General features: G+C 39.3%; 1 protein-coding gene across 6 annotated transcripts in view; it reads left to right on the top strand.

Annotated features, from left to right (window-relative positions):
* CAPRIN2 (caprin family member 2) overlaps nt 1–26,859 on the top strand; it is a 34,718-nt gene that overhangs the window by 2,450 nt on the left and 5,409 nt on the right. For 5 of the 6 annotated variants that reach the window (XM_027894621.1, XM_027894624.1, XM_027894623.1 and 2 more), the window contains 14 exons: nt 682–744; nt 4,105–4,191; nt 6,584–6,822; nt 8,142–8,224; nt 10,134–10,298; nt 10,788–10,831; nt 12,175–13,020; nt 18,189–18,320; nt 18,521–18,608; nt 19,031–19,086; nt 19,687–19,797; nt 21,163–21,273; nt 21,912–22,064; nt 25,020–25,203. In XM_027894621.1, coding sequence (XP_027750422.1) covers nt 682–744; nt 4,105–4,191; nt 6,584–6,822; nt 8,142–8,224; nt 10,134–10,298; nt 10,788–10,831; nt 12,175–13,020; nt 18,189–18,320; nt 18,521–18,608; nt 19,031–19,086; nt 19,687–19,797; nt 21,163–21,273; nt 21,912–22,064; nt 25,020–25,203 — 2,362 coding nt within the window. The remainder of the gene's footprint in view (nt 1–681; nt 745–4,104; nt 4,192–6,583; nt 6,823–8,141; nt 8,225–10,133; nt 10,299–10,787; nt 10,832–12,174; nt 13,021–18,188; nt 18,321–18,520; nt 18,609–19,030; nt 19,087–19,686; nt 19,798–21,162; nt 21,274–21,911; nt 22,065–25,019; nt 25,204–26,859) is intronic. The other variant, XM_027894625.1, reaches the window with a different exon arrangement.

Genomic DNA, 26,859 nt, shown 5'->3' with positions numbered 1-26,859 from the left:
GTAGGTACTGTCAGTGAAATTCTGTAGATACACAAATGAAGCAGTATTTGATTTCATGGCAGTGAACTCCCCTTCCTTTACCCTGTGTGTATAAAGAAGCTTGCAATACCTAATAGTTTAGGTTTGTATTGTTTACATCAGCATTTAACAACTGTTTTAGTATACTGGAAATAAATCTTGTTTCTTCCCTGAAGACCCTTGTCCACTTTCTTAGGGAATAGTGGTATAGAATCTTGATGTAACTGAAACCAAATTTTTGCAAGACATGTTTTGGAGAATTAAGAGGGAATATTCAAGGGTAATACAACTGAATTCCAGCATGGACTTGGAAAAGCTAAACAAGTCTTAACTTAAAATAAGGACACTAGATTTATTTGGAGCCCCTTAAAAGTCTTGAATCAATGCATTAGTATTTCTTAAATGAAACAAAGGTTTCAAGTAAGAACTGAAAGATCGATAACAGGGAAAGGAAATAGTCCTGCAGGCTAAGACTGCCAAATCAAAGGCAATAGCAAAACCTTGTGTTCCTTTCTCCTAACAACAAAAGGAAGCAGCAAAATTTTTATTCTCTTGCAGTATGTGGATGACTTAAAATACAGAAAGAATATATAACTTCACTCATACCCCATAGTTCACATTAGACAGAAATTAATATAAAATTGTCCTTTGAATTTTTTGCAGCTCAAACTAGAAGACTACAAAGATCGTCTGAAGAAGGGGGAAGTCCTCAATCAAGACCAGTTGGTAAGCTTGCTTTATGCATGAGCTGAGGGCCTCAAAACCTTCCAGTGTGTCAGAAAGGACAGGTTCCTGAAGGAGATGGTGGTGTGGTTTTACAGAAGCAGTGCCTGCAGGCTTGCAGTGGCATCTTTCACAAAAGCAAATGAACAAATTATTGGTAATTAAGCTGAACATTTAGCCCATGAGCTTTGTCTCCTGCTTTAACCTTCCTGTTGTGTAATGAAGTAGTAGAAGGTCCTTGCTTATCTTTGCTCTGTAGGGTTTCAGCTTCGGTGCTCCTGCACCTTTATTTCGTAATGAGGTGTCTGTGTGCAGCTTATCTGTATTAGTAGTGCAGTGTTAGAACCCAAACCTCAAGAATTCTGAGGTAGCTTATTAATCCTCATGACTCCTTGATTAACAGGTGTCACTTGAAATTGTGCATTAGCTGCAGGGTGTGGTTGGTTACAAGTAGCTGTTAACATAACTGACAAGGCTTCTGGCTTTTTTTCATTTCATTTTTCGAATGGATTCCATAACTGAAACAAAGTTTCTGTAACATGAAAGCTATTACTACTTAGTGCATCTGAGTGGCAGTGTCACATAATCCAAAGGGTTTATTGCTCCAGCCATCCAGGAGTCACATTTTTGAAATGTACTGCACACGTGCTAAAGAATAATTGTGTGATGAAAGGTACTGACACTTCAGTGGCAGTGCTGATCCTGCTAACGAACCAGCTGGAAAAATATTTCATTCAGTGTTAGTTTTATCACAGTGCAGCAGCATGAGAACACAAGTAGTACTTTCTTACTCTGAATCATTTGGGAAGAGAGCTAGACATAAATGGGATAAGAGGGGAAATGATAACTTGCTGCTTAAAAGCAGACCTATTGGAGTGAATGATCATTTAGCACTTAGCAGCAAAATGTGGTGTAGCCTCTCGCCATCTCAAGTGCAAAAGTAAATTGATGAAACCTGATGGTTTGAAGTAGGATGATGACCTTTCAGTTCCTGTAAACTCAGTCTGGAATCAGGTGGGCAGGAATCTTTTGTGGTTAGATCATAGGTATTCTTTACAATCTGCTTTCTGCCACGAACAGTGAGACTATTTAACAGTATTCTGTGTAAATTGGGTTAGTCTGGAATATGCTTTAAACCTACATCTGAATTTGACCACTGTGGTATATATGCCCTGGACTGTGAAAAGCTGTTAGGTGAAAGTGAAATTAAGATGTGGGGCACTAAAAAGATGAAGGGTTATGTAGATGCATTTCCTTTTAAATGCATCAGCAGCACTAATTTTGGAAAATGACATTGACTCGGTTACTAGCTTCTAGTATTCCTAGCTGAGCTTCACTTTTTAAATGTTAGTATCTTTATCTCAGTTTCTGGTGTATCTCAGGCTTTTAAAATGTGGAATTAGATTCAGTCTTGCTAGTGAACTGGAAGGTGGTAGTCAGACTGTTCAGATGACTTGAAGAAGCACATATACACTCAATATGTAATTAATAATCTTAGGAAGCCTCCTGTTTCAGTGGTTAATGTACAGAAATACTACACTTAAAACTTTCAGATGCAAATTTCTGGTGTATATACAAATTGAAGCTAGAGTAGAGCTTCATACAGCTTAACACTTACCTAAAGAAACTGAAGTGCCATCTGTAGTTTTCATTTTCTAACACAGTGGAAGAAGTGCACATCTGGTGATGAACTTGTTTTGCAAACAATTTGGATTAAGCTGTAATTACTTCTGGTGCATGCCTGCCAGAGCTACTGTGTGCTAGCCTCACTTTAGGAACCATTTGTTTCAAAAATGAGGAGCTTCCAGCAAGTTAAATGCTCATACTGGCAATATTGTGCTGTTTTGCAAGCTGAGCAGATTTTTCCTCAGTACTGTTCCCCCAGCATGCTGTTAATGAATGTTAATAACAGGTGTGACAGAAAAAAGCTGTTGCTTTCCTGCAGGCTGAGTTATAGCTTGTCATCAGAGCAGTGGTAACTGTTCTTGGTGTTTTCAGGTAGGGAGTTTTACTCTGAAATTTGCTTTTTTAAAGAACAGTTACTGCTTAGTAAGCTGTGGGTGTTACTTTGTGAGCCTTCCTCAAATGTGTGGACATCAGGGTCTTAGAAGTCCTTCTGCCAAGTGCTAAGTGAACTTGCTAATTAACACTTAAAAGTTACTTGATAAATTGTGTGAAGACAACTTAAATTATCAGGTGAGTGATTTACAGTAACACATGTACTACGTGTTGAGTAGGATTTAGGCCTGCCATTGTCTAGTATGCTACAAACAAGTCTACAAAAGTTACTAAGCAATCAAACTAATTGAACAAATGAACATATAACTTGCTTTCCAGTTGCTCAGGAACACATACGGAATTTGCAGATGTCCCAAGTCTTAATGGGGCAGTAGGTTAAGCCTTTGTCACTGCACTGATGAAATACTCGGTGCTAGCACTGCTTTGGAAAAGCCTGTTACAGAAAAACTTCTGATACCATGTCAGGAGCACAAACCAAACTGAGTGTAAAGCACATGTGAACAACTGAAATTAAACTTAACTTGTTACTTCCCAGGCATGCCTTATGGTGTGAGGATATGGGCAGCATGTCTGAACTATACCATTTTGTTATCTTGAGAGCTGTCAGGGAAGCTTATAAAAATGAATGACTCATTAAAAAAAGGGTATATCAAAATGCAATTAATAATCTACTGCAGTTAGTCTTTTTGAAGACTAGCTAGTAAAATATTGGTTAAAGCCAGTAGTGAAGACAGCAATGTGACTTTATTTGGGAAAGCTAAATTTTAAAGACTTTTTTTCTTAAATTATGACTTGCCCTGTGTATTTCTAGAGTTTGTACAAATTATCTGGGAAGGCATTCAGTTAAGCATGAGAGTAGAAGATCTGTGCTGAACTTGTCTCCTGTATTCCTACTGGGCTGTCAGATCAGTGTCTGGTTTTAAGTACCTGTTTAGCTGTGGTTGCCAAGACTTATGGCAACAAAATTTAAAAAAGCAAACAAAAAACACAAACAAATAATAATAAAAAAATAAATAAAAAACCCCACAACATCTTGTATCCAGGCTTTCTTGTATCAACATTAGTATACCAAGTATTGTAAAAGCTGTTGCCTGGAAAGTCTAATACAGGCAAGCTTGTAGGATATCTGTCTGGTGGTGTGACTGACTTTGTGCTGCACATCTCAGATAGTTATGGGTCAATGATTTAAAATACCACCTACAGACATAGTATCTTAAAGTTAAAATTTCAGAGAAATACACACTAAATGACTGGTCCGCAATGAGGATTTCAGTACAAGGGAATTGAGTTGCAACCAGTAATTTTAAGCATAAAAAAAATTCATTTTTATCTGTTGCTTTGTAGGAGGCAGTAGAGAAATATGATGAAGTAGTACATAACTTGGAATTTGCCAAGGAGCTTCAGAAGACTTTTTCAGGACTTAGCCAAGATGTAAGTATAAATGCTCTTTCCTATATTGCCAGGAGGTAATTGCAAGATTTGTGCTACTTTTCTAATAGCTAATAGCCAGTGCACACAACACTAGGAAGTTCCTGTCTTGGAGCAGAAAAATGTTGACAATTTTGTCTACCACTGACCTCCACTATGTAGTAATTCACTGCACACCCTTATAAGAGCTTGTGCTTAAGTAAACTGAGTCACTGGAGCTCAGCTGTTTGTGAGATGATTCCAGTTTACTTAGCCTTGAAACCATTAACTGTGGATGCATCCCCTGCGCAGTGCAGACTGTCGGGGAAGCAGCTCTAGTGGAAGGGATGTGTGGGTCCTTGGGAGCTGCAGGCAAAGTAAAAGGATCACCAAAGCTTAAACATAGACTGAGGACCAGGAGATTAAGGAGAATTGATTATTTGGTACTTGTTGAGCACTTGTATCTGTTTCTGGTCACTTGGTAGACCAGGGCTATAGATAAGCTTCAGTGAGTCCAGCAGTGGGCCCCTGAATGGCTGGGGCCTGGAAAATGAGACTTTTGAGGAGAGCCTGGAAGAACTGGGCTTGCTGGGTCTGGTAAAGTGAAGGCTTGACAGGAGATGCAGTATTAGCCTTCAGATACCAAATACTGAAAGGGTGGAGCCAGGATTTTTGCTGAGAGTTGTGGTAGGAGAAAGAATGATCACCAGTAGAAATAGTAGGTTCCAACCAGGTAGGAGGAAATGGATACTCTGAGGATAATTGAGCACTAGAGCAGCCTGCCTAGAGAAGCAGTAAAATCTGTCCTTGGATCTCTTCTAGTTTTGATTCAGTGAAACCTTTGTTCTTGAGATTGAGCTACACAATGTCTCAAGATCACTTCCAAACTGAACAGTGTTTCCAGTGAGGGAAAGTGCTGGGGTTATATCACTTTGGTTTCCTCAAGAAGTACATTTCTCAGTAAAATTTAACTGAAGCTTGTGGAGTTTGCTACTTCAGTTGCTCTAGTTGTCTCTAGTTATGGCAAGTCACCGAAATAAGGTCTTTATTTGGGGTTTAAAGCACTACCTACATTATTTTTGTGTAAGCAAGTGTTTTATCTTTGGAGAAATCAGTCTCTTGGCTCAAGCAAATACTACCCTTGTGAAAAGATTTGATCCAGGGTAGTGATGGGGATGCTGAACATGATTAGTCACTGCTCTGGCATTACTTCTCCGCCTCCTACAGAATACTGAAGGACTGGTAAAATGGCTTGTGTCGGTGTTCACTGAGACCCAAACAATTTTGCCAGAGAGTGTATCTTGTGTATATCGAGTATATATAGTAATTCCAGGTAATGTGGTAAATCTCTCAAAGCACTGTGTGAGCAGAAATTTAAGAGCCTTTTCAGCAGGTTTACATGCTGAAACCTACTGCTTTAGGTTCCCTCTGTCGTTCTATGAATATAGAAACTACTGTACTGAATGTTAAAACTTGGATTGTTTCCTGTTGCTTTCCTTTGCATAGCTGCCTATAAAAATATCAGAAATGAAGGACTGTGACCCAGTGTATCTGTGTGCAGGTGTTTTTAGTAGCCTAGCATTAACTTCTACCAGTTCATGTTTGTTCTTGAACTTGTATTTAAAGGGTAACTCATTTTGTTTTTAACTTGGCTCTGCTTCTGCTGGTATGGATTCTACAGCCAATAGCCATTACTGGAACACTAGAGGCCCTTCTGGCAGCAGCATCCTTGTAGCCTTTACAGTGTGTTCTAGGAAACAAAAGTTTCATAAATCTTGCCCCATATTGAGGCATTTGAAATTCTGCAGTTACTTGGATAGCTTCTGCTGGATAGTTCTACTAGCACATAATGAGAAACTTCTCAAATGGATGAGCACTGTGCATGGTCTGTGACTTGTGTTGTTACTTATTTAATGAGTGTTTCAATCTTCTGCCAACAAAAATAAAAGTAGCTGTAGGATTCTACTGCATCATTTAAACTGGAGGATGTAAAAGTGAAGAGCAGTTGTCTTACTAGGAGAAACTTGAGACAACTTCTGCGTCTCCAGCTTTTGTGCTAAATGTTAAAGGTCAGCTAGGCCTGGATTTGTGCACTGGTATCAATTCTATGAATTCCTTTAAAAGCTGTAGCAGTAAAACAACTAGCAGACATAATTGGGATCTAGATGTCATAAAGGCACAGGTGAAGCTACCAGTATCCAGTTTGACTAAAAGAATTAGTAGATAAATGGGGAATTCTTCCAAAGGAGGAGCTTTAAAGATCCTGGGTATCTGAAGAAAGTTAGGAGCTTCTGTTGTCTAAAAAAAAAAAAAGTTTGCTCAGTGTAGAATGATCAATACTAGAACTCAATGTTTTATCCTGTATTCTTGTTACTAAACCATTATGTTTAATTGTTGAATTTGTGTTTTAAAACAGCTGCTGAAAGCACAGAAGAAGGCTCAACGGAGAGAGAGTCTGTTGAAACTTGAAGCAGAGAAGAAAAAACTGCGTACAATACTTCAGGTCCAGTACGTGCTGCAGAACTTCACTCAAGAGCACGTTCAGAAGGATTTCAAAGGTGGTGTGAACGGTGCAATATATTTGCCTTCTAAAGAACTAGACTACCTCATAAGATTTGCAAAACTGACATGTCCAGAAAGAAATGAGAACTTGAGGTAAGTTCAGGACTTTTGTCTAATTAGTATGCTTCATTCGTTACAGTAAATGTCCTCTGTTTGACACTACCACCTCTTTAAATACTATGTTTTGGAACACTAATTAAAATTCAGCACATTTTCTTTGGTCTGAGATTAGAAATCTAACAGATTTACCTCACTCGGAGTAGTAAAGGAAAACTGTAATAATTACAGCCTCAGGTGCAAGTTACAGGCAAAATTTTGCCATCTTGTCTTCCTGTGGCACTGAGGGGAGATAGTCCACTACCATCCTAAACAGAGACGTTGTTCCCTTGAGGTCTCACTGTTCATGAAGTGAAGAAAGGGCAGTAAATTCAAAACTCTTTGGAATCCCATTCACATGACGATCCACACGTGCTTCTTTATTCCGAAGGAATAGTGCTGGTGCTCCCGAGGCTCTCTTGCTATTTACTTCCATGTGGTTTTAAAAAAATTACCTGAAGTTTTTGATACCTCTTCACTAAATGTCATGCATGTTAACAGGTTGTCAACAGAGGTAATGTGTGTCAGGACTAATGTGGCACTGCTCTCGTACTATGATGGCTCATGCTTAGCATGACAGTCTGTTCTGTTTTATGTAGTAAAAATTGTATTTGAACATGGAATAAGTAGTTATTAGGTGGTAAGTTGAAACACTTCATGGTTAAGTCCATGTTTGAATGCGGACTAACTCTTAAGTTCCTAAAAATTCTAATCACTTGCCATACACTAATCTTTGCTTAAGTTAACTTCTAAAGAACAGCATTTATAAAATGCTACATAACAGGAGTCTCTCATTCTAGTGAAATAACTTTATTTCTGGATTACTCTCACCATATTATGCTTCCAAAGGAAGCATAATCCTTTCTTTTGGGATGCTGTGTTTCATCATGTTGGACTTGAAATTCCATTATCTGTAGAGTGTGGATCATGGACCTATGACAAAGTTTCTCGATAACTGCTAGTTACTGAGAGTGGCAGGAGCTGCTGGTGGTTACCCCTGTACATGTTTGTGCAATAAACAAGGTGACCAGTTGATGAAACAGCAATTGTTGCCCTGTCTGGGGAACCTGGCTTGGAATGAACTCCAGCTGTATGGTCTTGTGAGGTAGTTCTAGGATCTGTGTAATGACCAACTAAAGTTTGCTAGGTTAAGTCACACAGACAAATACAGAATAATTGCTTTCAGTGATTTCAGGGCTTAGTATTCACTCTGTCTATTCAGCCTTGGTTTGGAGGGCTGAACTTGGGCTGTTGGGACACTGCAGCACTTGATCTTGGCTATGATTCTACCTGGTGAAACTTGTCACTTGTTTTAGTGTTGAAGACCAGATGGAACAGTCATCTCTCTACTTCTGGGACCTTCTAGAAGGAAGCGAGAAACCGGTAGTTGGAACAACATGTGAGTGTCATATCTAGAGAAATAACTGAAACATCTGAAATTTGTGTGCTTGTTAAACCATCTTAAAACCAGTGAATATACATGTAAGGCTGCCAAATGAAACGCTTCCAAGTGCTATGTGTAACTATTATCCAAGGGTGAATGGCTGTTTGTTTTAAGTTCTGGTTTTTTAAGTACAGATCAATAGCAATACAGCATACTTGCTTTTGCCAGGTCAAGACTTCTAATCAATGTACTAGTATCTTTTTGAGGAATAATGGTGGTAGTAATTGAAAAGCTGATGTGTGAATACCTTATAGCACAGTGGAAAGCTCTTTGTTAAGTTTGGGTTAAGTTTGGAATAGTTCCCAACCATGAAAGGCTTAGTTGAGCATCCTGATGTGTATTACAAAGCTTCATTGGCCCCAGGCTGAAGGTCCCATAGTATTGAAGATTCTCCCTTCTTTGTAGGAGTTCTAGAGTCATACCTTTTTTTTCTGCCTTCAGAGCAGAATACCACACTAGAGAAGGATAGTCACTAATGGAACTTACTGTGATCTCCATGCACAGTGCAGTCTTACTTTGACATGTGTCAAGTGTCCTCATTTTCCAAGGACAGCAAAATCTGTGGGACTACCTATCTTCCATTTGTGGCATACTTTCAAAACCTCTAGGTGTAAGCCAACATGCACCTTCTCTTCTGTTTCTATTTACAGCTTACTTGCTCAGGAGGAAGCTGCCCTTACTTGAGTTGTACTGTCTTTGCTATTGCAAACAGACCCTGCTTATCCCACTTAATCCATTCTTGTAGTGACTGTGTGGCAGGAATCTTTCACTTGTCACTGAAGATGTTGAAGCTGTTAGACCAGGGCACTGGTGTGCCCTATCTAACTTCCACATGCAGGTAGTTGAACTGACAGCTAGGTGTTAACTCTATGTACTTCTGGAGGAACTGCAAGCTTCCCTTGTATTGCTACAGGCTGGTAACTTTAACCTTGTGTCTGTTGACAGGAATAGATAGTTGCCTTGGACTCCAAACCTCTGTTTTGTCTATCACATAAACAACTTCTGCCATTATTTTACCAGTATCTCTATCCCTTTAATGTCAGTCTTTTGTCCTTCTGTGTGCAAGCTAGACTTCAGATAAAGCTGTTAGGTCATCTTGCTAGCATTCATTGCCTTGGAAGACAATTTTTTTATAGCCATGTTAAATTCTAGCTACAATTCTTGTATGGTTATCACTGGTAGGAGTGATCTTTCACTGAATATTCTTCTTGTTCTCAAGGCTGTCCTGTCTTTAGCTCCTCTGAAACAATTTCCAGTATCACTGTTATTCTGAGGTCTTGCTCTAAGCTGCTAAAAGGAGAAAACTGGAGAGAGCTTCTGAGTACACAGCTAAGCTTTTGTTGAACCATGTCAGCTCTGACTCTTTTCAAACTTGAGGATTAATTTGAGTCTGAAACGGTCTCTTACGTTCTCCCTGCTTGTTATTGCAGTTCTTAACTATTCCAAGACTTACTGTCCTGTCACTGGGAAAAGGGTTTTGTAGGGCAGTTCCACAGTGACTGTTTAGCTTTACCTACTTTGCAGTCTGCACATAATTTTAGTATCAATGCTGGCTAGTTTGTACATGGTAGAAAAATCCCTTTCTAAGCATGTGAGACCAGGTGGCTCAGTGTTTGTGTGCATTTAAACACAAACTGCAGTCTTACCTCTGGATTGAAAAGATGTTTTCAACAGTAATCTATTAAGTACTCTAACAAAACTTTTCTTTACAAAAATGTTTTATTGCTATAACTGGGTAAGATGTGTAAACTTGGAGAAGTTGCAATTCATATACAGGGAGGAAGTAGGAAGTCTTAATCTGTAATCTGAATGCCCCTTAATTTCAGATTTTCCTGTTTTAACTTCATGGATTTTTATTCTTCAGATAAACACATGAAGGACCTGTTATCCAAACTTATAGACTCTGGCTACTTTGAAAGTATTCCGACTCCTCGTACCACTGTGCCAGTAAAAGAACTGGAAGAAGAAGTAAATAGAAAATCTGAGAAAACAAGACAGATGTCAAAAGGAGAGTCTGTCAAAGAACCAGGTGGAATATTACAGGGTTCAGTTTTTGTATCAGTGTTGGGGAAGACTTGAACTGAGCACTGACTTTGCACGGCTTGATGCTGTAGCTTGCTTGCAATGTAGTAACTGAAATGGAACCTGCAAGTCTTGCAGCCCTATACTGGCTAATAATGTAGAAAAAAAATTAGCTCTAGAATGTTTTTTGCCTTCTGAGCAGGTCTCCATGTTCAAGATGTGGGAACTGTCTGGTGTAGGGAATATTACGTATCACAGTAACCAAATTATGAATACTACGAAACGCTTCTTACTTAACTCTTAACTTTTGCAAATGTAAAACCTAATCAGAAAATAAAAGCTTATCTAAAAATAGCATGTTGAATGGCAAATTGAGCTTTCAGAATATCTAGTTTAGCAATTGGCACTACTATTTAAATAGAATTAAAGAGTTTTTACTGTTTGGTCTGCCTTTCTGCATTTGATCAGTTGAAACAAATTAACATCCTTTCTCTAGAATCCATTATGGAGCTTATGAAGTCTGAAATACAGCCACAGGAGGTAAGATACTCCACTACTAATTGCTTTCCTTTAGTATTGTGATTTATCAGACACATAATTGCACTTCGGCAGCTCTTTTTTAAACTTAAAAGGGAGTCTGAACAGCAACCTTGGTGTTGCTTTATGTAGGAAGCATTAAAGACTTAGTTGCATTTCTCTTTCTAACCCCAAATTTATGGCATCTGAGGTATTTCGGGATAAATGTAGCAGGATTACATGAAGCAGTATAGTACTTTAATGCTCTGGCACTTTCCTGAATAAAACAAAGCATCAGCCTTTAGAGTGGAAACACACTGATCTTTTGTGTACTGTGGAATAGAGAAAATACACATCTACTAAAGCTATCTGTAAAAGCTAAGCTGATTGCAGTAGGCTTGATATTGGTGGGGTTGAGAATGTGGGTTTTGCTCTGGTTTGTCAGGAAAGTAGGGATTCCAAGACAGACTCATGTGCACAGAGGTGTGTAGACCTGTTTCAGCAGCTCTTCAGACTCCTGTCTGAAGCTTTGACTGGCAGTAGTGTAAAAATCATTAGACTTGATTCAAAAGGTGGGGAGGGGTGTCCTTTTCTAAGTATAAATATTGGTTCTTAAAATGCTGCATCCCTGTTTCCCAGGTATCCCACTAGAGGGTGTACTCTAGAACAAGTTTTTGTAACTTACTGATAAGTTACCTGACTCTTCTGGTGTCTTGTCAGAAAAAAAAACCTCAGCCAGTGAGCCTTGTACATTATTCACTTCATGTACTTACTTCCTGTTCATGACAAAGTGGTAACTCAGAAAAACTTCAGGATGTCATTAAACTCTCAGTCTTACTGACACTAATCACAGCCTGCAGTTGAAGTCCAGTGGTACTAAATCTGAGAATCTGACTTTAGTATTAAAACTCCATTAAGAATGAAGGTTATACTTGGTTACTGGGTCTAATATCTGAGGGGGAGATGGCACTGCTAAGCTTAGCACAATGTTTACTAATACAGTACCACAGCATTTTAGATGCTTAGGAGGAGGCTTTTGTAAAAAGTCACAGTTGATATTGTCACTGCCTAGGAACACCAGGTAGCGTTGAGGATAAGGGCAGGAGATTCACTCAGCTTGAGTGGGTTTTACTTGTTCTGCTCAGGGCTGTTTCCCGTTTCTCTGTGGCATGCCAAGCAAAGCTAGTCTGCAGTGTGGTAGGATAAAGCCATGGCTGTCCACACAGTTTCTATGACTTGTGCTTAGACTGTCTGGGCTCTGCTTTTAGTCAGCAGTTTTCAGTAGCTGGGTGACCTAATTTAACTGACCTGAACTGTAGTAGCAAAATGTGTTCTTGGGAGCCATTAAGTTTCTCTGGTCTATATAGTTTCTCAACAGGCGTTATTTGCCTGAAGCAGAATACTCTGTCAAGAAGAAGGCAGAAGAGCCCAAATCTTGGGAAGCTGAGTGGGCTAGAAAACAAGAACCTCCAAAGTCCTGGGAAATGCTTGTTGATACTGAAGAGAAAGAACAGAAGCAAAAGCAAGAGGCCTTAAAGCCTTGGGAAGCTCGTGTTAGACAGCAAGAACTAAAACAACCAGATTCTCCAAAGCCTTGGGATGCTCGTGTTAAAGAAGAGGAACAGAAGTGTGAGTCTGCAAAGCCCTGGGAGACCCGTGTTGAGGAGGAAAAACAGAAGAAGCAAGAAGCACCAAAGGCCTGGGTAGCATGTGTCCGAGAGGAGCAGGAGTCTCCCAAACCCTGGGTAGCAAAGGTTAGGGAAGAGCAGGACCAGAAGAAACAGGCATCACCTAAGCCATGGGTAACAAAAGTTAGGGAAGAGCAGGAACAGAAAAAGCAGGAGTCCCCAAAACCTTGGGTAACCAAAGTTAAGGAAGAACCAGAAGAAAAGCAGGCATCTCCAAAAACTTGGGTAACCCAAACTAGGGAGCAACCAGAACAAAAGAAGCCAGAGCCTGTGAAAACATGGGAAATGCCTGTTAGGGAAGAGCCAGAGCAAAAGAAGCAGGAGCCTGTGAAGGCTTGGGCTGCACATTTTAGGGAGGAGCCAGAACAAAAGAAGCAGGATACTCGAGAGGCTTGGGAAAAAGCTGACAGGCAGCAGCAAGTGTCACCACCACAGTTACAGAACGCTCCGAAGTCCTGGGGAGCTGCAAGTATTGGGCCAAAGGAGCAGATGGGGCCAAAGAAGTTTGATATGGAACCCAAAGAAGTGAGTTGGCATATGTAGTATTACCTGTCATAAGCTTTTGACACTAGTGTATTGGAATAAAGCTAACTATTAGCAGAGCCTTTATAAGGTGCATTTTGTAGGCCTATACTCCCATTTCAGTCTTTCTTAGGGGTGATTAATTCTGGCAGTTAAAGTTTATACCTGAACAGCAAGACGGTCTGCTTTGCTTTTTACGTCAGCACAGTGTTTGAGCCTTGAATAACTGCTTTATGCATAAGACAGAAGAATTAACTTGGTTCATCTGTAGCTATTGGCTCTGTCCGTGTTAGCTGTACAAAGCAGGTATGAGTCATCCAGGGATCAAATACTTTGTGGCTGCATGCAAATAGCACTTCAGTAATTTTTAGGCTTTTGATTAAAATAGCTGCTGATTCAAGAGACATCTAATGTCTAGATCAAGCAATAACAACTGTACAGGGGCTTAAATATGTATTTCCAGATGAATGCATGAACCATACTGCTGTCCTGGGGAGTGTAACAATAGCATAGCTTTAGAAATATAAAATTAAGCCATTGCAGGGCTTTCAGCTGAGCAGGCTGATACCCTCTGGTCACATTACCTTCCTTCTCACCTGTGATTGGGTAGCAACAATTCTGATAACTGTCAAAATAGATAACTCTGCTTTATAATTAGAAGAGTTGGCTCTGCTGACCTTATGTCGTTAAAAGCAGTGTTAATTTAAAGTTAGACTTGCAGAATCCAATATGGGGAGTTGAGCAATTCTCTGTACACAGTGTTGTCAGCACTACTACCTTTCTGCAAGAAAGCAGGAATCACAACACATACTATATTAACCATAGCAAATGATTAAGTTTGTATCTTGTCAGTAGACTTGGCATAACTGAAAAATGGATGTTCTTGTGCCTAGAGGCGAGACCGCAAAGCGAAGGCTGAACACGAGATTAAGAGAGTATGTAACATGCTGCACTGGGTACCAAAATGGGATTAAGGTGTTTCAGCTTGATTCATCTTTACACTGAAGCTGAGTGCAATCTCGTGTCCACTGGTGATGGTTCAGGTACCTGGTTGCCTCACTGGGTAACTCTGAGCACTAATAGGTGTGGTGTACCCAACTATGCATAGTATTACTGTAACTGAAACTAAGCAAGCACTTCTAAGAGGCTTTGGAATTTCTGGTGTCAGATTACCTTAAAGCTAAAATGCAAGGGATGGGGCTGCTGTTCTTATAAGGGAGGAATGGATGGATGGCTTAAGTGGTCGACAAAACTTTGCTGCAGTAAATAAAAAGAAGGGTCTCCAGTCAATTGGAGAAACTTGCAGACTGCCCAGGAATCTTCCATTGGCAAAGTTAAACTAAATGTTGGAATGTGAGGTCACTTAGGATGGATTGCTTAATTAAGTAAAAGCATATTTAAAAGTATTCAGACTTTGGTTTACTTGATCCATAGGGAACCACCCACTGGCTTTATTTTTGCTTAGTAGCTGTTGAGAAATCCTAATATAAAAAGCATAGTGGATGAGTAGGAAATAGTGTACTGGCAACATAAGTGGTCTTCACAACCATTTTTTTAAAAAAAATGAAGCTATCTTTGGCTTGAGGTGCATATAAAGAACAATTAAAATCATATTAAGCTTTTCAGACAAGTTTCTCCTATCTTTGCTTATGTAAAGAGGCAATGCAGTACTATAGCTGGATATGCTTAACTCCCAGAGACCCTCTATAAATGACCTTGTGAAAAGATGTAGGCATGGCAGATAAAAGCCTGTGTCAGTGCTGCTGCCCTCTGAGTGAAATTAACCTTTCTTTGCTCTGAAATAACTGTTAGAGCTCTGAGGTCTTTTAAAAAACTGTGTTGCGATCTTAAAATGTATTTATTTAACTGAATGTACCATAAGGTGCAATACCTAAGACAGCAGAGTGAGCTGATATGCAGACCTGTTAAATTGTTCAAATGTTTGTGCAAGCTATGGACCAGCAAACATGGTTAGAGCTGAGTTTGTGGCCTGCTATGGGAAAACAAAGCAGTTCGGCTTGTGCTGTCATCCAGTTCCACTTAATTTATACCTGCTGTGAATCCTGCTCTGAGTAGAAAGCAAATGTTAATTGTGTATCTACATGGCATAGTTGTGATTACAGCTTAGGTATCACCATTCCACCTCATTTAGTGCTCCACAGCTAGCAAACTTAAAGAGAAACTGAGGTCCTGTGTCATGGAATGGAGTTTTACTGACATATGAGCTGATTGAAATGTGTGTTAGTGTTACATAGAAGTAGACCTTCAGTATCTAAAAAATCCAGCTTTAACAGGAGTACCCAGTAAATTGGCACTCTAATAAAATGCCACTGTGGTTGGTGTGCCTTTACATTGGTTTACTTGCAATTGTTAATAGGTCCAAAACCAAATCTGGGTATTTCAATTCCACTTTAGTCAGTTCTTTGGATTTATGTCAAGACAGGTTTTGCTAAATGTATAAGTAGTGTTGAAGTTGGTTTTCAGAATCATTGTTATGACAAATGACACCCTGAACTTACCAGTATTGTGTTACTCTAGTGGTTCAAGCAACATTTAGGTTCATGTTAAGTGACCTTGGTGTTTACAAGCTTGATGTGAGCTGGCACAATAGGTTACTAAACTAAGAATCTGCTACCAGCTTGTAATGACTTTGAGAAAGAGCATCCAATTGTAGGCTAGAAAGAAAATTTGGTTCATAGCCATCTTAAGAACGTCATGTACTTACTCTTCTTCAAAGCATCTCATTCATAAAAGGCATAAAAACCTGAAATACTTTAACTTCCTGGTACCTTCTCATATGTGATCTTGTGTTGCACTAAATATGATAGTTTTGAACACCTAGGAACCAGCAAAGCAGCAAACCAACATGAGGTAACTTCACTACAGCTGGTTCTGGCTGGTGCATTTTAATAACTGTAGGAACTAGAAAATAATTTCTGTGCAACAGAAAGTCTGTGTTTCAGCCCTGGCTTAAAGCCTTAATGTCATGTATGTAACCCTGTATGCTTGTACTTCTTATTGAAGTAAAGAATGCTACCAAAATAAAGCCGAGTATGAGCTGGGGAAGGAGAGAAAAACTCTAACAAATTGTAAAAGCACACAGGAATTTTATCTTTGGAAGCAAAAGTGACACACTGCAGTCTCTTCTGCTTTCATGCTCTTGAGGCTGTTTCAGTTCTTTTGTGTTTAATGTACAAGTCTCACTTATGCAGCTAGTGGACTATCTTAAGAGCTTCAGACACCGCCAGACTTTACCTGCCTAGGTGACTTAAAAGTGGAAGGCTTCTGTTACCCATTTTCAAACATACAGAACCAGTTTGGTAGTGTACACGTGTCTTAGTATAAACAGTAGTGAGGAGACAGAGAGTAATAGAAACATTAATTAGTTTAATGGATATAATGGTTTTACTATATATAATGGATTTACTATGACAGTGAGTGCTGTAAAATTTAGTTTGCTTGTAAATGAGGGCTAATCAAGTGATGGACAAAGATTCAGATTCCAAGTAACTTTATAACTTTCTGAGATTAACTTTATTCAACTGCATCTTTTGTCCTCCACTTAGATCCTGAATAGCTTTAGTTACTGTTCAGTATTGGAAACTATACAGCAATATAAACCTGTGTAGTCAGTAGTTGAAGCAGTGCTTGTGCATCAGAATTTCTAATTAAGATCATTGTACAAAGGTGCACTCATATAGTTTTAGAATAAAGTAAAACTTCTCAGAGCTCAATAAGTAGCTGTCATGTGGGTCACAGATATTAGAAATGGAGTCCTTCAGAGTTAATCGTGTGCTGCAAGCTTATTCCCTATGCACAATATGGAAATGTATGCAAATGCTAGTGATTAGTTTCAGATAAGTGTTGAAGAGGAAATGCAAGAGTGTTTTTGGACTTGCCCTAAAGCTGGACAATGAGCACTTAATCAGTTTGTTTTGAATTTAGTGTGACAGTTATGACATACCCTTCTGCCCTACAGCCTTCCAAGGACTTCATGCATGTACTCAACACTCTGCTATGCAGTATATTGAAGTAGTAGCCTCCTGCTAGAAAGACTTTTTTTTTTTACTGTAGGGAAGCAAAGGCTTTCACATGTTCCTATGTATCACAATGTTTTGGCCAGCTGAAGTAATGCAACTAACTGTTTACAGATTTGCCTTCCTCTAGCTGCATAAACAAACATAACAGCAGCAAAACAAAAAATGATGGGTTGAAAATACTTATAACAAGCCTAACTCTTCTCCAAGCTGCTTTCAAAAGATGTGTTAGACTATCTAGACAATGTAATATTACTGTCACTCTAAATACCAGGGCTTCTGCTACTTAAGGAGCTTACTATTACAATTCTTCTGCGACCTTAGACTTACCTGTTCCTTGACAAAATATTTCCCTCTTTGAAAGTGAAGTGACAACCAGTTGGGATGAACTGTTAAGGGACCATCTGAAACAATCAAGGAGTAATAAGAGAAGCAGAAGTCCTTATTTAGCTACAAAGTTAGGCTCTCATGGGGGAATACAGGTGTATTTATGCCAAAGTTTGAGAAGTTTAATTAATAGTTTCTGCAGGAGCTGGTACATTAAGAGTATCTGGCTTGTTAGGGTTAAACCAAAATGTTTCCACTGAATTACCTGCTTGCAATCTATTTCTTAGGTGCAGTTTCTTCAGAATGTCTGGAAATGCCACGCTAATGAAAGATTTGTACTTAGTAGCATGGGCTCCACTGGGAGAAAGTATGTTCTAAACTTTGAGTGATGCAGTTTTGATTTTTAAGTTTGCTCTGGCCTTCAACTTACACATATGAGTTTATTTAGATGGAAGTGCCTAATTTTGCAATAGATGCAAGCAACTTATCTTCACATTTGACTAAAAGATACCTAATGAAGCGAACTAATCTAGTGAAAGGTGGAACTAGATATTCTTTAAGGTCTCTTCCAACCCAAACCATTCTATGAAATCTGTGGCTTAACTAGTTGGAGCAACAGGAAGCTGGTGTGGTTTTGGTTTTGTTTTTTTTAAACTAAAGTGAAAGGTTGATTCAGGAAATATCAATAACAGCACAGAATTCCTTGGCTCCCAGTGTCTGACACCTCTAGGTTACTTTGGAAATATGTTGGACAAGGCGGCTTGTCTTGCTTCCAGTATTAGACTTAATACAATTTCTCCTTATTAGGTGCCTAAACCTGTACATCAGCCAGCTGCAGAGTTTTGCTCTACTTCAACTCTTCCAAAAGATCCAGTACTGAGAAGGGAGAAACTTCAGGATCTGATGACTCAGATACAAGGGACTTACAACTTCATGCAAGTATGTTTTTCTCTGCTGTTGTAGCACAAAGCTCCAATGACCCTACCAAGGGCTAGGGAAAACAGTGCTGACAAAGTGTGTTGGCACTGAATGAATGAATTTAGCTCTAATTAGCCAACAGCAGCTTATCAAGTGAGAATGTTTCATTTGTATCTAGAGTTTAATTTTTTTTCTACCAACTGGTGATCTTTTTTCGAAAGGAGTCCATTCTGGATTTTGATAAAGCTTCACCAAGTGCCATTGGTTCATCCCAACCTCCTTCAGTTACTCCAGCAAGTAGTCCTGTAGGTAGGTGATACTATAAGTGTAAATGGTATGTAAAATTTTGCAAGCACTAACAGGGTTTGCTTGGGCTGTAGATCAGTAAGCCAGGTGAAGACAGCTTGTCTTAACTGTAAAGAACAGGCCATGCCAAGGAACTGTTTGGGTGGATCTTGGGCTGTAAAACTCAATTATCCAGTTGATTTTTTTCTCATTTGTGGCAAAAACATATTTATCATTGAATACCTGTCCTCTTTGATCAAAAACACTGAAATTTTCAATTGGCTATAGGTTATTGATGGTAGGTTAAATGTTTGCAGTGCATATGCTATAAATAGGATGTATCTTCATACATCAAATGCTTTAAAGAAATAGAACTGCACACTGAAGCTATGTGTAGTATTTGAATTTAAAAGGAAACATTGCTTAATGCTTTCTTTTTTTTACAGCTTCAAAAGAACAGAAACTGCCAAGTCAGGGTGATTTTCTTCAACAGCCCCTTCAAGTAAGTTGAAGTTAGGACTGCCCCAAAGAGGCAAATAGAGGTTATGTACTAGTATGGACTTATATTTTGTTTTTTTCTTGTCAGTTGTTTTGTAACCAATTTCATATAATATAGTAGCTTGCAAGTCTGAGATCACTCAAATGCTGCCAAAGTTGGCTGCTTTTCTGCTTGAAAAGCAGCAATAAATGCTTGAAACGTCTTGAAGCTGTAAAGTATGTTGAAGACAGGCTGAAATAGCTTGAATATTTAACCCATAGATTCAGGTCATAGCTAAAAGTTGTGTGTAGAAGAACACTGTTTTTTTCCTAGGTAGTCCATGTTTTCATCTTTCAGATCCTCTTGTGCCAAAGATTGTTTCAAGCTATGGTTAAATGAACCTTAAATTCACTTACCATGCTTGCATGTCTTGCTGCTTTGGCTTTCAAATAGGCTCCCTTTACACTAACAAGAATTCCTGAAAAACTGACTAATTAGTCAAAGCACTGCAGTTCCTGACTTATTGTGTGGTTTGCTTGGAAATGCCCAGAGTGTTTTAGTGAAACCAAACATTTAAATTAATTTTTTTTTCAAAACCTTGTCTCTGTTTTCTCTCCTTTCAAGGCTGCTGCCTCATCCATGGCACTGCGCAGTTCAAATACTTCGCTGGCATCTGCTGATCACGCTCTTTCTGGCTCTGAAACTGAAGATTTGGTGACACCACAGACACCACAGGTAACATACCCTGGGGTTCACTGGCACTTTGAGATCTGTGTGGTGGCCAGCCCTAACAGAAAGCTGTGCTGGGGCCCTCCTGAATAACTGTACTTGAATAACATACAGGGTCAGAATGCCAGTAACACCAGTAGTATAGCCCACAATCTGGAATACTTTAAGATGGTTGGAAAAGTTTTTGTAGAATTGCATGAATGCAAAGCGAACAGTCTGCTCCTTGAAACATAAAAGGTGTGGGATGAAAAATGCACACGAGGAAGTGTGATGAATGTTCTTGTTGGGAACATGTGAGCAGCATAAATGTTTGCTTTGGTTACATTGTAGAATATTCCCTCTAGTGATGACAAAGAGGTTGCATAAATTGGGATGGATATTGTCGTGAAATAGCAGACCTGTGTGTAAGCTGAAGACTGAGTTGTTCTCTCAAACACTAACTGAAGAAATATTCAGAATCTCACTCTCTGGTGTTCAGCCATGATCTCAAACCTTGCTTTCTTAAATGTATTTATGTGCAGTTAAGTCTTCAAATAGCATTCAAATATTGCTTAGAGCTGAAAAGTGTTTCAATTTATGCAGATTGCTGTCTTAAAAAATCTCTTGTGAAGTGTGTTACTGTGTTGAGAATAATCTTCTTGACAGGGATATTATAATTTCTTGCCAACTTTGGAATTAGGGTTGCTTGTGCCCAGCATATCTCTGGTCCCTTTGATTTGAAGTCTGGTGTCTATCTTTTTCCAGTCCTGCTTCTCACTGGAAGCAATGTGTGTTTTTTGTTTGGTCCCAGCACAACCAGGGAATACAGTCCATGGCGAGAGTGCTCTCTCCTGGTGTGCAAGTGCATCCCAGTGCTGTCTGAGGCACCGGTGATGTATGTACGTGGTGAGCACAGGATTGGTAGTCATTAGCCTTAGGATCTGTATTTAAGTATTAAGCAACTCCTGAACTTAGCATTACAAGTGTGAGCTAACTATAGAACATGCAGGCCTTGCAAAAGCAAACCAAAGCTTGGCTCTGAAGCTTTGTTCAATAGAGCTCACCAGAAGCTTAACCTAAGACATGTCTTGCCATATAATTCAGCGAGACAGGTGTGTCGCAGACTTCACTGGAAGTAACTGCTTGAAGCCATCTACAGTTCTTAAAATTATCTGAGTTTGTTCAACCAGTTGTGTAAGCAGGTTAATGTAAGTCTGAATCGCTAAAGCTAATTACTTGAAGCTTTTGGTTAAGATGACTATTTAGTGCTTTGGCATCGGACTTAATGTTTGTCCTGATCTTTCAAAATCCATTTGTTTCAACTTATGCACTGGTGTTTCATAGCTCTACCAGAACTCTGTAGTACTACTTGTAACAGCAGGTTTCTTCTAGGCACCAACATCCCTTTCTCAAGAGACCGAGAAATACACTTCCCAACCATTGTATCAGACAAGTTCTCGTATTTCTGAGCCACTGATACCTAAAAAGATTGAAATTGCCCAGGTGAGTAATCACAAACACAGGTAAAAGAAACCTATTAGTTGCTGAAATGTGAGGCTCTAGACATGTTCCTTTTGACTTCTGTTTCCTGTAAATATGTGTATTCTAAACCAACACTTGATTTTGCCATGGGCACAGATGAGATCTAATGCTGGTTAATACTTTGTCTGGACAACTCAGCATTGTTTCTAATCTGAAACATGATTAAGTTGGGAAGGGGGGGAAAAATCAACCCCCCCTAAACTAACTAAATTCTTCCAGAAAAGAGAGGCCACTCTTAATACCAGCCAGAGAATTACCTTTCGTTAAATGGAACAGAAACCATTCAGTGTTTCCTTACTGATGGGTAAAATACCTAATGTCTCTTTATTGTGAAATTATTGCAATGAATGGTATGTATAGTAGCTCATAGGCACATTTCACTTAATCAGCAGAGACTGCAATAGAAGTACTGTTTGCTGAGGATGCAGAGCAAGATTTGAAATTGTAAGCAAAAGCTATTTTGTAGCTCTACTATGTCCAAATGTCATCCTGTAGAAACTGCTGACTTCTGTAAGTCTAGGCTTTAGAACAAATTAACTGCTTCTGTTACTGCCTGATAATTATCTAGTGACCTTTCATTACATTTGTTCTTCCCCCAGGCAACTATTCCCCTCCCAAGTGAGCCACAGTCACCATTGCCCACTTCAAGCGCCCCCCTGTCATCGGTACCACCAGCGCAAAGCTTTCAGTCTCCTCCAGCAAGCAGCAGTTCTGTCACAATAACAGCAGCTCCCTTTCAGGCTATGCAGACTGTAAGTATGCAGCTTGAGGCCACACAGAAATAATTGACAATGATGTTAATAACCTGGGACTAATGCTGAGGAGCTGGCTCTTCTTGATATAGTACAGAATTTGATAGATCATTCTGTTTTAACACTAAAAACCTAGATTAGAACTCTGCTTCTCCAATGCTTTCAGAACTTAAACAGATCATCTAAAAACAGAGATCATAATTTTGCTCTGTGCAGTCCCAAAATCTAATACTGGAATATGTTAGCAGCCTCAAGGAACTAAGAGTGAGAAGTCAGGCCTGGAATAAACAGATTTATAGCTGTGCCCCAAGGTAAGGTTGACTGTACTTAAACTGTTCTTAAGAATAGATTTCAAATAAAGACTGCACAGGAGAGAGGGAATTGTGAAGTATATAGCTGTTAGGACAAAGAGCTTTCTGAAGGCTGGATCTGTCTTGCTACATTTAAAGCAATTTCCTTCAGTAGAGAAAAACTCAGTCCTCTGGAATCATGGAAAATGTGTCCTTGAAGACTGGTGTAGCTCACTATCCTGTTAACAAGTAGTCATGTTAACAATATACATGTGTAGGAAATAGACCCCACACAGTCTGTGTTGTTTGTTGCAAATAGAGATCATTAGTAATGGTGTATGGCCTGAAAAAAACAGTATCTAATATTGCTACTGTCTGGTAATCTGCAGTGCAGGTTTAGAGGGGTTTGGAGGAAGAGTCTCCGTTTAGTTGTTAGTGTTGCCTTCTCTGTACTTGGTCTTATTTACTCCTCTGATATACCTTCTTCAGAAGCTGTTAACCCTTCATTTAATGATCTTGCTCAAAAGAAAGCTTAGAAAGAGGCAAATGATTCTCCAAAAGTGTTCTCTGTTTCAACAAATGTGCCTATGCAGTTCTACAACTTGCTGGGCAGTATCTTCTTGTACTGAGACATATGTTGTAGGACTTGGTGGAATAAGGTAGCTAATAACTGCTCAAAGCACAGGAATTAATAACCAGAACTTCAGTGACATCCTCATATGGTCTGTGGTAAAATCACTGTATTGAGTTTTTCTGTTTGTTGTTCTGTATTTGTAAGAGTTTTCAAGTAGAACCTACCTCAGAGGTACACAATTTCTGATACACATTACAAATAAGGCAAGTGGTAGGGAGATGGTTCTTTCCAAGCTGGATCTGTTTAAATTATGCTAAGGTGATAGGTGGTGGTTTTTCCTGAAAGTGGAGAAATAGTCACATCCAATGATGAAGAATCTAGAGGTTTTTGGGACCCAGTCTGTAAGATAAGCATCTTCATGGTATAAATATGGAGTCTTGGTCTCAATCATTCTGATTGTGTTCAGAGTACTTTGATCATAATGGTGTACCACTGAAAGTTCACTTGAACTAAAGCCATGTTTTTAGATATGTTAAATGTTCAAGATTTCTCTTGGGATTTTTGGGTAAACCTAGCAAACACCTGTCACTAAATTGCTAGGATGTTCATTCCTCTTGTAATGATAGCAGTCTTTAACTTTCCAGTGCAGGGTTTTCTTGTTCCCTATATTGCTTAGATTCTCCTTGCTGCCAGGAAAACACAGCCATTGGATTTGAGTAGAGTCAGGAGTCAGTTCCTTGCCAGATAGTGGTATCACAGTGACAATAATGCAAATATCTGATTATGTCCTCAGACATCTGAACAATAAGCACAATGGCAGCAATAGGAAGCTTAAAGGCAGACCTGACCTGTAGCCCTAATCCTATACTCAAATTCTACCTGTAACTTGCACTGTAGGAAAAAGTAGAGCACTTGCTACAAATTCTTCAGGATGTGGGTGTTGACAGCCTGACTGCACAGCATCCTCAGATATCTTTTAGAAAGTGGACTGCTTTGGATCACTCTTTTTACCAGATGAAATGATCAAAAATTAAAAATCCAACAGAGCCTATTTTATGTGGTTCAAAATTTATGCTCAGCACTTCAGTATCATGAGGAGTTTCTGTGCTGACTCCCTCTTAGAGGCAGGATTTAGTTTCTTGACCCTAGAAATGTGTTCATTTCCGGCTTCAATTATAGAGGCTTCTGAAAATGAAAAGAATTGTCAAGCTGTGAAGCTGTTCTCTGCATCTAGCTGTAGTTTTACCCTGGTCTGTCTTCAGAGAGTTTGTAGTCTTGGAAAATGGTCAGATACACCTCTAGACCTGTTATCAGTACTGCTGATTATTGTTTTTGTGACATTTAGACCTTTCTACTCAAATTTCTTTCCTGTTTTGATGTTGATACTAGTTGTCACTTTTGACATCATAATTTCTGGCAATTATTTTGTGTTACTGGTTATAAAGCAATACAGTCACTGGAGTGAGTGAACTCTGGTTGATTAGATTTAACTATCAGCAATATCTGCTCACCATTGTACTGCCCAGGCTATAACACTTGAATTGCAAGACTGGTTACTTAGGTTATGTGTTTACTCTTGGGAACTTTTTAAATGAGCAGGAGAGTTGAGGCCCAGTTTACTGAAGGGGCAAAGGCTGTCTAGTATGGTGTTTGATTGGAGATTAGTGTTACATCAGGTTCCAAGACATGTATAAAGACCCAGACTCTTCCCAAATATATCTCCTCTAACTATAGGCTGTACCTGCTTCAGGGTGAGCTGTGGGACAGGTAAGTGCACGTAACAGTGGATTTCCCAAAGAAGGAAAATAGCTTATATGGTAATTGTTCAGTTGATTAAGTACTGTAGCTATGGTCAATCAAGCTGTTTCTTGGGTAGTAGCTACATAAACAGGTGTATGTTCTGTAAGTTTACTGAGAGGGAAAATGATGGGTTTATGTACAGTATTTTTGATTATTTCTAAGAAACAGTTGGTGTTCTAGAAAACATATGCTAAAAAGCATATGGATTTGAAGCACAACATAGCAGGGTGATGGCACTAGGCAGAGACTTTAGCTGGTAGTGTTAAACACTTGTCTTCAATTATGTTGTAGGTATTTAAAGTGAATGCACCACTGCCTCCACGTAAGGACCAGGAAATTAAAGAGGATTCTTCGTATTCAGCAGGATATAACCAGAGTTTCTCTACAGCAAGTACACAGACTCCTCCTCAAAGCCAGTTGCAATCTTCTCATGTTGCAGAACAAACCTCTCTTTCACAAGAATCTGTGTCTTCAGGTGAGAACTGCCCTTAGATCTGAAATTCAAGTAGCCTTTAAATATCTTCAGTGTGTAAGAGTTTTAATTCATTATCATGTGCTGTGAGTTCTAACAGTGAAATTGTTAACAGGTGCTACATAAGTGTTTAACGTGAGGTTTACATCAACTCTAATGTTGTCAGCAGTATATGAACTTAATTTCAAAACTGCTAGAAGGATGAAAGGCTGGTTCAGACTTGTTTCTCTACTAGATAAATAGACTGTCATCTGCCTGCCTGAATTTCCCCAGTAGGTGAGAAATTCAAATATGTAGTGATACTTGTCAGTCAAACAATCACTTTCTTAGAATTGAAGCAATGATACAATCCTCTTATTTGGAACCATTAATTTGGTCTCTGGTAATAGTGCTGTCTAGTGCTGGGACTTGCTAAATGCTAAGTAAGAAAGTTGGGATAAGTTTTCAGTCTGACCTGAGGAATACTGAACATCTGGTAAGTGGTCTTGAGCTGTTGTATTCAACACAAACCTGACCTGCTTGACATTCAGATAGTACACCAGGTATATTTATATAGCTGACACTAAATTTGACATGATACTAGCCTCTAAAAGTCTGAAAGGTTTCCGAATGAAAGACAGCAACAGCTAGGGATTTGTGTTCATGAAGGTATCTAACTAAATGACTCAAGGTCATTTAAAACTGATTTTCTGCCAGACTGATTTTCACACGACTTAGAGTAGAAACAGACTGATAGTGTGGGAAGTCAGTGAGACACATGAAGATTAAGAACTCAAAGAACAATATAACCACAGAAGTCAGGAAAGCATGTTTAGCTTCAATGTCCTTTCTCATCACTGAGATCAGCTTTCTGTACAATTTTTGATGGAAATCATAATTTTTTGATTAGCCTTGTGCAGTGGCTTTGCACAGACCTCCAAAAGGGGTTTATACTGTTGCTCTGGATCAGTTTTAAGCTTCTTGGATTGATATAAAGCATGGCCTTGTGGAAATACACTTGTGACTGCAAAGTCTGTATCTAAAGCTAACCACTCAGCCACTCTGAGTGAAAAGCATTCTTGAATATTTGTTGCTTGGGGCTGAACTGCCTATTAACTTGTGGTAGGAATGTCTGTTGAAGAGATTGAACACAAGGATCTGTTTTCCATAGTTATCTTATTACTATCCAGATAAGACTGAGTTGATCTCATCATTCTGAAGGATGTCAATACTGAGGTGGTCTAGTTTATCAGATAAACCCCTGAGGTCTTGCTAGTAGAATAGTGTTGGTCCCGAGTGACAATTCTTAATCAAATGTTACTTGATTTTAATCTGAATTGGGCTTTTTCATGCTGCTAACAAGCTTGTTCTCACCTATGCAACTGACTCTTGTTGAATGCATTAGAGGTTTACACTGACAGCCTGGGCTGTCAGTGGCTTTAAACAAGCATTATACCCCTCCCCGGGCAGATGGAGCTCATTAGCCCTGTAAGGCAATCCATCTACGTCCTGAGGACCTCGCTGCCACCGTCCAAGCGTGCTTGGCCCCGGCAGATGAACCTCAGGATTAAAGGGTGGGCTCAGTTCCGCGCACACTGTGTCTCACCTAAAAAATCCAATGCGCAGGCTGGAAGGTGGAAAGACCTTCCCCGGTTCTTCGTTCGCAAAGAGACTGGCCAT

This window comes from Empidonax traillii, unplaced genomic scaffold (assembly GCF_003031625.1).
Source record: "Empidonax traillii isolate 1590-97213 ecotype Southwest subspecies unplaced genomic scaffold, ASM303162v1 scaffold434:size946695, whole genome shotgun sequence".
NCBI lineage: Eukaryota > Metazoa > Chordata > Aves > Passeriformes > Tyrannidae > Empidonax > Empidonax traillii.
The sequence above is the reverse complement of the archived record's forward strand: the minus strand, read 5'-3'. Positions and strand labels throughout refer to the sequence as shown.